This window comes from Monodelphis domestica, chromosome 2 (assembly GCF_027887165.1).
Source record: "Monodelphis domestica isolate mMonDom1 chromosome 2, mMonDom1.pri, whole genome shotgun sequence".
NCBI lineage: Eukaryota > Metazoa > Chordata > Mammalia > Didelphimorphia > Didelphidae > Monodelphis > Monodelphis domestica.
The window spans coordinates 341363071-341375764 of NC_077228.1; the positions used below are offsets into that span (position 1 = coordinate 341363071).

At 36.8% G+C, this 12694-nt stretch overlaps 1 protein-coding gene and 1 long non-coding RNA gene across 4 annotated transcripts in view; one reads left to right on the forward strand and one right to left on the reverse strand.

Moving 5' to 3' along the window:
* The window catches only part of SNX14 (sorting nexin 14), a 119433-nt gene extending 114051 nt beyond the window's left edge, over nt 1-5382 (reverse strand). Inside the window, exon 1 of one of the 3 annotated variants that reach the window (XM_056818566.1) lies at nt 5273-5382. Coding sequence is in view for 2 of the 3 variants with exons in the window: in XM_007484282.3 (XP_007484344.1) it covers nt 3447-3586 (140 nt within the window). In the remaining variant the exon portion in view is untranslated. Of the gene's footprint in view, nt 1-3446; nt 4295-5272 lie in introns of those variants that run through there. The other 2 variants (XM_007484282.3, XM_001366604.5) reach the window with 2 other exon arrangements.
* LOC103092394 (uncharacterized) lies at nt 4377-12182 on the forward strand. Its single transcript, XR_001628368.2, has 2 exons — nt 4377-4485; nt 11963-12182. It is a non-coding gene; the product is annotated as an uncharacterized LOC103092394 (long non-coding RNA).
* Nucleotides 12183-12694: the final 512 nt, after the last annotated feature.

Sequence of the window (12694 nt, forward strand, 5' to 3'; positions counted from 1 at the left end):
CTTGAAATATGAAGAAGGAAACTATAAGTAAATTAGGTGAACACAGAATAGTATACATGTCAGATCTTTGGGAAAGGAAAGATATTTTAAGACCAAGCAATAGTTAGAAAAAAAAATCACAAAATGTAAAATAAATAATTCTGATTACATTAAATAAAAAAGGGGTTGTACAAACAAAACCAATGCAACCAAAATTAGAAGGGAAGAAACAAATTGGGAAACAATCTTCATTACAAAAACCTCTGACAAAGGTCTAATTACTCAAATTTATAAAGAGCTAAACCAATTGTACAAAAAATCAAGCCATTCTCCAATTGATAAATGGGCAAGGGACAGGAATAGGCAATTTTCAGATATAGAAATCAAAACTATTAATAAGCATATGAAAAAGTGTTCTAAATCTCTGATAATCAGAGAGATGCAAATCAAAACAACTCTGAGGTATGACCTCACAGGTTGGCTGACATGACAGCAAAGGAAAGTAATGAATGCTGGAGGGGATGTGGCAAAGTCCAGACATTAATGCATTGCTGGTGGAGCTGTGAATTAATCCAACCATTCTGGAGGGCAATTTGGAACTATGCCCAAAGGGTGCTAAAAGACTGTCTGCCCTTTAATCCAGCCATAGCACTGCTGGGTTTATACCCCAAAGAGATAATAAGGAAAAAGACTTGTACAAGAATATTTATAGCTGCGCTCTTTGTGGTGGCAAAAAAACTGGAAAACGAGGGGATGTCCTTCAATTGGGGAATGGCTGAACAAATTGTGGTATATGTTGGTGATGGAATACTATTGTGCCCAAAGGCATAATAAAGTGGAGGAATTCCATGGGAACTGGAATGACCTCCAGGAACTGATGCAGAGCGAAAGGAGCAGAACCAGGAGAGCATTGTACAGAGACTGACACACTGTGGTACAATCGAATGCAATGGAATTCTCCATTTGTGGCAAAGCAGTGATCCTGAACAACCCAGAGAGATTTACAAGAAAGAATATTATCCACAGAGAAAAAACTGTGGGAGTAGAAACACCGAAGAAAACAAATGCTTGATTACATGAGTTGAGGGGGATATGATTGGGGATCTAGACTCTAAATGATAATCCTAGTGCAAACATCAACAACATGGAAATAGGTTCTGATCAAGGACACAGGCAAAACCCAGTGGAATTGCAAGTCAGCTATGGGAAGGAGTGGGGGGAGGGAAGGGAGGGAAAGAATATGATTCTTGTAACCAAGGAATAATGTTCTAAATTGACTAAATAAAATTTTCAAAAAAATTAAAAATTAAAAAAAAAGAGGTAGCTCAAGTACCATTTTCTTCATAAAACTGTTTCTGATAACTCATGACTAGAATTCTCTCCTTTATCTTGTTCCTTCAAGGCTCAGCTAAAATCCCACCTTAAATCTCTCCTGATCCCCCTTGATAATTAGATCTTCCCTCTATTGATATTCCCCAGTTTTCCAGTCTATAGCTTTATACATAGTTATTTGACTGTTGTTTTATCTATTAGACTGTGAGCTCCAAGGCAGCAGAGACTATTTTGTAGTAACCTAAGTCAATGGCTCCTTCCTCAGAAACCAAGCAGAGGGCATGACTGTGGCATTTTCCTCCCTTCTTTATGGTGGTGAGCATAAGATGATCCATCCCCTTTCTTTATATCCTCAGCACTTAGCACCATTCCTGGCACATAGCAGTCACTTAGTAAATGCTGCTATCTAATCCTAATCCCTCCTTCCCACAATGCTTTTTATACATTTGGATCTGTTCACTTTATATGCAACATATATATGTCTACCATACATAAATGTAAGTTTCTTGCAAGCTGAGACTGTTTTGCTCTTTGTATTTGTATCTCCTGGTACCTTATAGGTGCCCAACAAGAAGAGGGGAGGAGGTGATTATAGGCATTAGTTAATCCACTATGATGTGTCAGAGAGTATAAAAAGTCAAATCAGCCTAGAAAAAACAAATTGAAGATTATGAAAAACTTTAAAGGCCAAACAGAGAAGTTTATATTTAATAACACAATAAGAAACCATTGAAGTTTTTTAGGAAGGTTAAGTAACAAAATCATATCTGTTTTCTAGGAACATCAATATAAACAGTTCTGTGGAGGATGAATTGGAAAGGAAGGAAATGGAATTAGAGACTAATCAGGAAGCAAGTGCAATAGTCCAGATGAGAAGTGATATGGGCCTGAAACAGAATGTTAGTTGGTTGAATGGTGAGGAGATAGATTTCAGAGATATAGTGGCTAAGACTGGGATGGTACTGGTTTATGAATTTGGGCATCTAGGGCAATGAAATCTTCAATAAAAATAGGAAAGTTATATAAAGAACAGAATTAGAGATTAATCTAGAGGTCAAGGTTCAGAGTTCAACATGAGGGTTTTGTTTTTTTTTGGTTTTGGTTTTGCTATTTCAAGTTAGAGATATCTATGGGACATCTAGTTAGAAATATCTAATACTAAGCCGGTCAGGAGAGATGGAGAGCACCATGAAAGCAAGATATTCAACTGATCCAGCAAAGATGTTTGAGAGGTGGCCAGCCAGTTGAAGAGAATTCTGTTTTCTGATCTTATTAAAGAGTATTCCTAGTACACTAGTCAAGATATCAGCAAGACTTGGATTCATATCTCATTTCTAACATGTTCCGACTGTGTAATCAACAGCAAGTTATTTAACCTATCTGGGTTTCATCTTTCTCAACTAAAAATAAGAATAATATCTATAGCACCTATTTCTCTGGATTATTGAGAGCCTTAACCGTAATAATGCATGCAAAATGCTTTTGCACCCTAAAAGCTACTTAACTGTCAATTATTCAATATCTAGCCATAAGATAAAAATATAAGCCAGTAAAATAAGCTGAACGGAAAAACCTATTTGTTTTTCGTAGTAAACTGGAGTCAAAGAAATTAAGTTCACACAATAGGTAACTAAACTAAGTCTCTGGCTTTTTCCCCAGAAATCAAACAGAAGGCATGACTATGGTATTCCCCTGCCCCTTCTTTAAGGGAGTGGAGGAGAGGATGAACCACAAGCATTTTATTTTCTTAATCAACTTGTTCTGACGGACAACCATAAAGTCCCGAATTAATTTTGCTCTATGATCACAAACTTGGTTCTTCTGATGGAATAGGGCGGTGGATGTAGGCCTGGTGAGCCAGATATAAAAAGAAGGGTCTGAGATGTTCAAGTCAAGATGGCAAGAGTCGAGATGTTGGATCCTCAAATCCACCGTGCTAGTGAAGGAAAAAGGAGAGCCCGCCTGTGTGGGTAGGAGAAGTCCTCAACACCCCAGGGGGTGGCCAGCAGTGACTTCTCAGTCTGGTAGGTGCCTTGACCCCAAGGTCCACCCTCCAATCAGGTCTCAGTCACCTGTGCCAGTGCAGGGAGCAGGGGGAGGGGCAGAGGCAGAGGGCTGGGAGGGGTTGCAATTACCTGTTAAGAAGCAGGGAAGCGACACAGAGACACAGCAGCAGGAAGCAGAAGAGGGGGTACTGGCGGCAGATCTCTCGCCCCAAGTCCAGTCGCAATCGCTGCTTCAGCTTCTCCCCCACAGTCCGCACCCATGGAACCATCTCAGCGGAGACAGCACAGAGAATCTAGGAGAACGCGGCCCCCATCGACCCTCCTACTCCCTTTAAGCTGCTTGCACCGCAGGACTCACAGACGCACTGACGCCACCGCAGCTTCTGCCCACAGCCCCGCCCCGTGGGAGCCTCCAGGAACGCATGCGCATCAACCTCCCTCAGAGCACTTTTTTCTGGGGTCCTGCCTCAGAGAAAAATTCAGCCTGCAGTCCTCAGTTTAAGTTCCAGAGTCTGGTCTCACCTATTGCTCCAGACCAGAGACCCCACCTACCCCGAGTCTTCCATGCACACATTCGCCCCAAGTCGAAGATGGCTGCTGCCCTCTTTTCATTGGGTGCAGATCTTCTCCGGTGGAGGGAACAATTCCACCTAAGTCCAATTACTCCCAGAAAATGGAAAGAAACCAAAATGCCGAGTAATGAGTAATCGAGTAATCGCTGGGAGGAAGCCCAGAGGAGAATCAAAGATAGCGGAAGTGGAGTGACGGAATGGCAGCCAGTCGCAGTGCCTGCTGGGAATTGTAGTTTGCCGGGGCAGCAGTCCACAGGACCCTCTACTTGCCACCTACACCTACCTCCCAGTCCCCGGGAGCAGTAGAGAGGAAGATAGGGTTTGGGTCTAGGAACCCACTCAGGATTTAAGTAAGGAATCTTGAAGCTGTGGAACCAAAAGCTATGGTGGAGGCTGAGACCCACTAGAATAGGGAGGTGCATGGAAGACTCACTGAGGATTGTGGGTGGAGCAACCTGCTAAGGGGGAGGGGGAATCTCTCCACTTGGTTCCACAAACCGCCTCCAGATCTTGCCCGGAACTGCAGGGATGAGAATGGGGCCTGGAACATGAGGTTATGACCGCCAGTCCCTTGGAGGAGGAAAAAGTTGATCTAGGTAACGTTTCATAAACTGGCTTCAAGAGTTTAATTCTGCCACCTAACGTTGTACTGCTACAAAGTGTCAAAAGTTTCAATACAGGCAAAAGTAGATGTTAACTGTCCATTAGCCTTCACAGTATAAAAATATGATTGGAAACAGCTAGATAGCACAGTAGGTAGGTAGAGCACCAAGTCTAAAGTTCAAATCTGGCCTCAGTCACTTCCTTGCTATTATCCCAAGCAAGTCACTTGATCTCGATTGCTATTAGCCTTTGCTGCCCTTCTGTCTTAGAACTGATACAAAGAAGGGGTTTTTAAAAGAATGAAATGAAAATGATCAGAAAAAAACATGGACAAGTCACCTGCTAGTATGCAATGGTGGGCTCTGAAATGCTACACACAGAATGTTAATATTATAAAACTCCACCCCATAGAAGGTTTCATCTTAAGGACCTATGGAAAAACAAGGTTGAACATAAATAATGACTAAGGCTTGGGTAGGTTGCAGTCAAAGGATGGAATACTCGTCTCATAAAAGATTTTTAAAAACCCAAATGTGAAAGTTTTAAAGCTTTAGTTTCACAAACAAAATTACCAAAGAACCCACCCTAAGCACCAAGACCCTTTAAGTCAGGGAATATTTATTTAATTGGCACCTCAGTTGACTATTTTGGTTTATCACTTTAGACTCGGCTGAAGGCTATAAAGTTTTGATTACCACTTAAAAAGCAAAAGAAAAAGTCCAGTAGAAATTTAGCCAGTATGAACATACTTTAATGTATTCTCCCCTACAAAGTACTCACCTTGGGAAGGAAAGTACTCATAATCCAATTATGAGCAGTAGCTCAACACATCTTTGTATCTCTCATTTGTAGTTGTCCTTCAGAGCAGATAGACATTTTTTCTGTGGCTCCTGGATTTAAATACACCAAAAAAGAAAACACCTTTGAACAGCATAATGGTCCTATAGGGTCCACCATATTGACCAGGCTTGAACGACTTTAGCTTTAAAAAAAAAAAATCAAATCTACCTTCAAAAAGATGAATTGCTACTAATATTGATATTTTTTTAATTGCTGCAAACAATTCCAAAAACAGGAGTTCTGATAAGAAAATGAACAATGATGGCATACTTATAGTATAAATACATATAACTACTTTGAAGGAGGTTCTACTCATTTGGATGAATAACTCCAACAATGTATCACTTTTTATTACTCTCCACTTAACTCACATTGCTACAGCAATCATATTTAATTTATTCCTTGCAATATGCTATAAGGTAATATAATATCTCTATTTTACTGGACTATGAAGTTTAAGAAGTTTAGTAGATCTATTCATTTCACATCCAGTAAAATCTTCCCACTATACTATCATCTCCTTTCAACATTACCTACTGTTTCTTTTGTAATCTCTTTGTAAAGCTGTATACTTCTCATATTGTTCTTTTCCTCTGGAAAAGTCACTAAAGTGACTAAAGTAATTTAAGTGACTATCAGTCTTTTTGAGTTATCAAACTCCATTTAAAGTATTTACCAAAAGCCTACATATGCTTTTGAAACATTTTAAATCACTGTTTACAGTGTACAATGATACACATATTGACATTCAGGACTGCTATTAAAAATACATATTATCTACTTTTCTGAAAGAATGCAGCTACGGTCTGCAAGTTTTGTTCTTTTTTAAAAAAAGAATACATATTACAATGCCTTACTCTTTCCTCTTCTGACTTTATATAGTATATTTGATGATGCCATCACAAAACCTCATTCCTTTCTTCACTTACAGAGGGTTGTCTATGATTCTATAAAGCCATGTTAACAAATACAACCTAGGGCAGTTGCGTTCTACCATGCTGGAAAGGAAGACAATGTTAAGTGAAGTCTTTCTGAAAAGCAACCTAGCTCATCTCCAGGAACCTGGCCACTTGGTGTCAAACTGGCAATAGCAGACCATAAAATAAAGTGCAAAATGGCTTTCAGTTCTTTGGGATCCCCTACATTCTTGTATCGATTATAGCAAAATGGTGGGAAAGGGTACAAACCAGAGCAAAAAAAATCAGTTTTTGGACCATCTAAAAACAATTTGGTAATCAGTTAGAGAGAACCTAGAAGGAATGGATATACTGTTGGAGGAATTGGATCATATAAATCTTGACATTGACTGTTGTAATTGAAAACAGTCAAAAGGAAGTTAGAATAGAAGGGCAACTCATAGATTCTCCTTAAAAAGGTATGAGTTGCTACAGTTGGTTTTACTGAGCTTTCAAAAACAATAAGAAACATTTTATGGTTTACTTCCTTATCTTGCACAGTTCATTATAAACATTTGCAAAATAAACATAAAAATAATTGTTGCTTATAAGGTAGAAAAACTGCCACAGAATTGGACAAGATTCTCCAAATTAGATCAATTTACACTTTACTAGTAGGTGACTTCAGTGCAAAGATGGGCTTAGAAAATAATGTTGAAAGTTGGAAAAAATGGTTTAAAAGTAACTATAGAGATAAAAAATGTGTATTTATCAGCTTTATAACTCATTTAACTACAGATTATGAATATTTCAAAATGTGCATGGGGGACATGAAACCAAGAATATCACAAAAATAACTTATTTTGTGTATATGTATATATGTAGAGAGACAGGAAATAGTTCATTACTGATGTTGGAATATTTTTTTATAAAATACATTTTTATTGATAACTTTTGTTTTTACATATCCTATATTTCCCCTTTTATTCCCTCCCCCCTCCCAAGGGGTCATCCCTTATAACAAAGATTTTTTTAAAGAAAAAGAACAAGACAAGGAAAAAAATCAGTAAAACCAGTAAGTATATAAAAAATCTGATAAATAGTCAATGTTCCACACCTCTGGAATCCTATTTCTGCAATGAAGCAAGAAGGAAATATATTTTCTTGTCTGTTTTTGGAGGCTGAACCTGTTCATTGAAATTTCAAAACATTCAGCATTGATGTTTTTTTTTGATTATTGTTCCTTCTATTAACACTGCATAGTCATTGTATGTATAGTTTTCCTGGCTTTGCTTATTTTCATGTAAGTCTAGTCATATTTCTCTGTATTCATCATGCTCTTCATTTCTTAACAGTACAATAATATTACATTCATGTACCACAATTTAATTTAATCATTTCCCAGCAAAAGGTATTTACTTTGTTTCTAGTTCTTTGCTACCTCAAAAAGTGCTGCTATAACACTCTGGTATATATCTATGGATGGAACCTTTGTTTTTGTCAGTCACCTCCCTGGGATAAATCCCTAGCAGTGGAACTTCTATTAAAGAGTATAGACATTTGAGTCACTGCCCAATTCCATTGCTTTCCAAAATGTTTATGCCAGTTCCATCAACTAGGCATTAATGCATCTCAGAGTAATTTTTGAATAAGTACTTTTATACACTCGGGTATCCCAAAATACTAGTAAGGCAATCTCCCCTGACCCAACCTAACAAGCTGCTGCCAAATAATGGCATACAGATAAAGAACAGACATCCATAAAGGCCATCAACAGAAATTTCACTAGTATAAATCTGTCACTATAGCTGAGACCAAAAGAGCCTTGAAACAAGCTAAGGCAAAATAACATTTAATATTCCCAACCATACAGATTATATACCAAGTATATATAAAATATTATAGAAAAGAACAGTATAAGATTATGGATAGTACTTCCTCATAAAACATCGAGAAACAATAGAAAGCTCACAGAAAGCTTGATGAGACCTACAAAAGAGAAATCATCCTATGGGCATTTTAAGGAAGGAACTGGAAAGAAGACAATGAGTAGTTTCATGAAAAATACAAATTGGCTTTAAAAATGTCCAAAACAAACTTTTCCCATCAGGAACAGCAGAATCACCATATCTGGACCCAACAGCATAGTCTCTGATGTACTGCTTAAGGAAGTAGAAATGGCACTAAGGAAAATAAAGGTGAGAAAAGCAGTTAGACTAGGCTAAATATGCAGAGGTCTTTACAGATGTGTTACACACATACCTACACAGACCTCAACTATTAGCATACTTTATGGTAGCAAAAAAAAAAATTGAGGGTAATTGAGAATCATTCTCGGGATGTCAGAAGGAAGATATCAACTCCTTGGAAAAACATATCATGGTTTGTATTATCCCAAAACAGTAACAAGGAAGTTGCAATAAATGAACCTAATTTCTCATGTTAACCAAATCTTATGGGGAGAACTGGGTGGATCAATGGATAGAAAGCCAGGCCTGGAGTTAGGACCTGTGTTGAGTGGCCCCAGATACTCCCTAGTGGTGTGACACTCGGCAAGTCACTTAACCCCCAACTGCAAAGTCCTACCTACTTTACTTCTAAGAACTGATAAGTTAGTATTAATTCTAAGACAGAAGGTTTAACAGTTTAAAAAAATTATCTCGAGAGAATAATCACCACATGCTGTGAGATCAGACTTGGCGAGTGTATAAAAAGGGAATAGGAATCTTCTTGTAAATGGCATCTTTATACTCACAAGATTAATGATAGCACACATATAGATATAAAATATGTGCACATTCAAGTTTGCAAAGAACTTCACAAATTTAACCACCTAGAGGTAGGTATTGTTATTATTCCTGTTTTACCTAGTTATCTTTTGTCAAAAAGATGTATAAAATACAAGATTAAATTGTACTTATTTGGAGCTATAAAAAAGCATTTTGATATACCAACATGGTCAAAGACAAAAAGGTCATTATTTACATGTTTATACATATAAGACACAACCATATATACATATTATATACATATACATGTCACCTTTTATATAAACGTATATGTATACATACATATGTGAGAATGGTACAAAGCTATGCATAGTACTTCCTCATAAAACACTGAGAAGCACTAGAAGAAAAAGTTTACAGAAAACTTGAAGAGAGCTATATATATTCTAAGGGCATTTAAGAAAGAAATTGAGAGGAAGACAATGAGTGATTTAATGAAAAACATTGACTTTTAACATGTCCAAAACAAGGTTCCCCCAGTAATAGCAGAATTGCCACATCTGGGCTCGACAATATAGACTCTGAAGTACAAATTAAGGGAGGAGAAATGGCAAAAAAGAAAATAATGGTGGATAAAGAAAGACTAATTATGCATACAGAAAACGTAAATGTGTGTATATGCAAACAGAAACATATCCTACTATTATTTGTGTTCTTTGCAGTATCAAAAAATGATAACAAAAGAGATGTCCACTGAATAGAACATGATTGTGCTGTAAGGAATTATGAATTCAGAGAAACATAAAATAAAAATGAACTAATGCAGATTCCAGAAACAATAAACATGTAACTACAATAATATAAATGAAAATTATAATAAAAATCAGCTAATCTAAGGTTAAATGCAATGACTCATATTGGTATGCATTTCTCTTCAGCATTTCACCAGGATTGGAAGGTTTAATGTAGAACTTTGCATATACTATCTGCATATACTATCTAACGAAGTCACTGTTAGCCATGACTAAGGTTTTGAAGGGGAATAGATATCAAGAAATGATATAAAAAACAAGTTATAAATGATACTTTAAAAGTACAAATTATTAAAGATTGATTTAATAGAAACACAAAAGTTTATAGACTTCTCCACCAAGAAGATTGTCATTGGATTCATGATGATTCAAACAGAAAAACTTCATATCAAGGTAGGCACAAAACAGGACAATGACCTAGAGTCCAAATGAAAGAAATTCCTATAAATATTTGAGTCCCCAGGATATTCTTCTTTGTAAATGAAATTTTGATTGCTTCAAGCCCCAGAAACTCTTAAATAATCAGTGTTTTACTTAACTATATCCATAGAAGAAAATCTAAGTGACAGATAGCATATGCTGAAAAAATAACAAATGAACTTTAGTAAGAGTTGAAAAGGAGGAATTGGGATAGATTGCCTTTGGAAAACAGCAGAATAGTTTTCAATAGCCCCACATCTCTTTCAGAAAAATGCCCATGTTATTACAATCAATAGTTTTGGTAATACTTTATTAAGTCCTCCCCTTAGAATTCAAGTTCCAAAAAGAAACAGAAAGGACCATGATAGATATGAATGTATTTTGACAATACAATTTTGCAATTAGTAGAAAAAAGGAAATGAAACTCAGAGATAGTGACACAGAGAAACCAGCTGGACAGCTTTACAGACTCTATTGGTATTCATACAATGACAAGAGAGCTAAACAAAGGCCTTCAGCACACTGAATAGACCTCATAGAGGTTTTAAAGAAAGTGCTGGAAAAGAATCTGAAGTAAAGATCACAATTCGAAGACATGGAGGAACTATATAATCTACACTACAATACCCAATGTTTGAGATCACAAATTCACTGAAGTATTTGATGACCACCAAAAAGAACATTTGGGTGCTATATCCTCAGCTAAACCTGAGAAAGCAACTGCAGTAATAACAGAATAAGGAAGCAATTTTGACCCAAATTTGACCCAACTCACTGACCCAATCCTGTGATTTTTGACAAAAATGAAAATTTCTGTAAACTTCACTGAAAGTAGATTACACACTAACAATATTTTTGTCTTCCTCATCTTACCTTCTAGTTATAATCAACTTTGTTAACCCCATCCTTTTCACCTAGAAGTGAATATGAAGTTTTACTTTCCCCCAACCAGGACTTGAAAGTTCCTATTTCTAATATCTTTATATTTTTAAATAAACTTAGAATATAAATTAATCTTGTAAATAGATAGATCTATGTTGCCTCGGTTACCAGGCTTATGACTATAAATTTGTAGTAAACATAAAAACCTAAAAAACAATGTCAAAGTGATCTGTAACAATGCAGAATGGGAAAAAAAATAAAAATTAAATTAAAAATAAAAAAAATTTAAATACAGAATGGTTTTAGCTGCTATATAATTTAGAAATTATGTTTCCTAACAATTAACATATCTCAACATATACCACCTTGAGGTAGTAGGATGGGACCATAAGTCTTATGTCTGTTCAAAGTTCCCAAAGTACATACATATACAAATACATACAGTTTCTTTAAACTCTCATATATAACCCCATACAGTTGTAAATTCTTGGTGGTTTCTCATGTCTAGTCTTTCTTCAAATTCTTCCTTAGATGGAAATCTCTCCTCCTGCTTCTAATATGACTTTTCTTCATAAAAAGCACCAAATTCTACCCAAAGAAGGCCTAATTTGATCATTGACACTGCTCATAACTCATTCCCACCAAAATACCTTTGTGGTTTCTATATGCTGAATTTTAAATTTTTTTTTAATTCAGCAAAGAATTTTAAGTTCAGCAAAACTGGACTAAGAGAAAGGAAACCAGGATAGTGAAGTACCTTGAATATATCACAAGATGATCATATGAAGGAACTGGATATGGAGAAGAAAAGATTCAGTGAGGATATGAAAACTGTCTTCAAGCATTTGAAGGGCTCACAAATAGAAGGATTAAACTTGCTTTCTTTTACAGAACCAAGGACAAGCCAACTTCTACTTACTATGAAGAAAAACATCCTAAAAATTACAGAATGGGTTGCCTCAGGATGTGGTGGGTTTTCCCTCCTTTTGAAGATCTTCCAACAGAAGTTAGACAACCATTTGTGGGGAATTGTGGGACTCTTGTGATGGTGGCGAATTCCTTTTGGGTGAGATGGATTAAATGACTAATGAGTTTTCTTCAAACTCTCAAATTCTTGGGGTAAGGCAAGTTTATTATTTGCCCCTTCTAAGTCCTGAATCTTGTCCCATTAGATTTATCTTTCTTCTGGGCCCATATACTACTAATCTGTCCCTTTATGCCTTATGCCCACCTCCAAAACAAGATTTTCCTTATTCAAAATGGGCTTTATCTTCTTGCTCCTGACTTGAATCTATTACCACTCAGGCTTAAGGCTCCCCTACCACCAACCCCATACATCCACACCCACATCTTCCAGAACATAAAAGGAATTACTTTGGTTAGCATTTGATCATTTCTTTTTAATATTATGCCCATTATCTGAAAAAAAAATCTTAAGAATGAGAGCTGAGGGGGCAGCTGGGTAGCTCAGTGGATTGAGAACCAGGCCTAGAGACTGGAGGTCCTAGGTTCAAATCTGGCCTCAGACACTTCCCAGCTGTGTGACCCTGGGCAAGTCACTTGACCCCTATTGCCTAGCCCGTACCACTCTTCTGCCTTGGAGCCAATACACAGTATGGACTC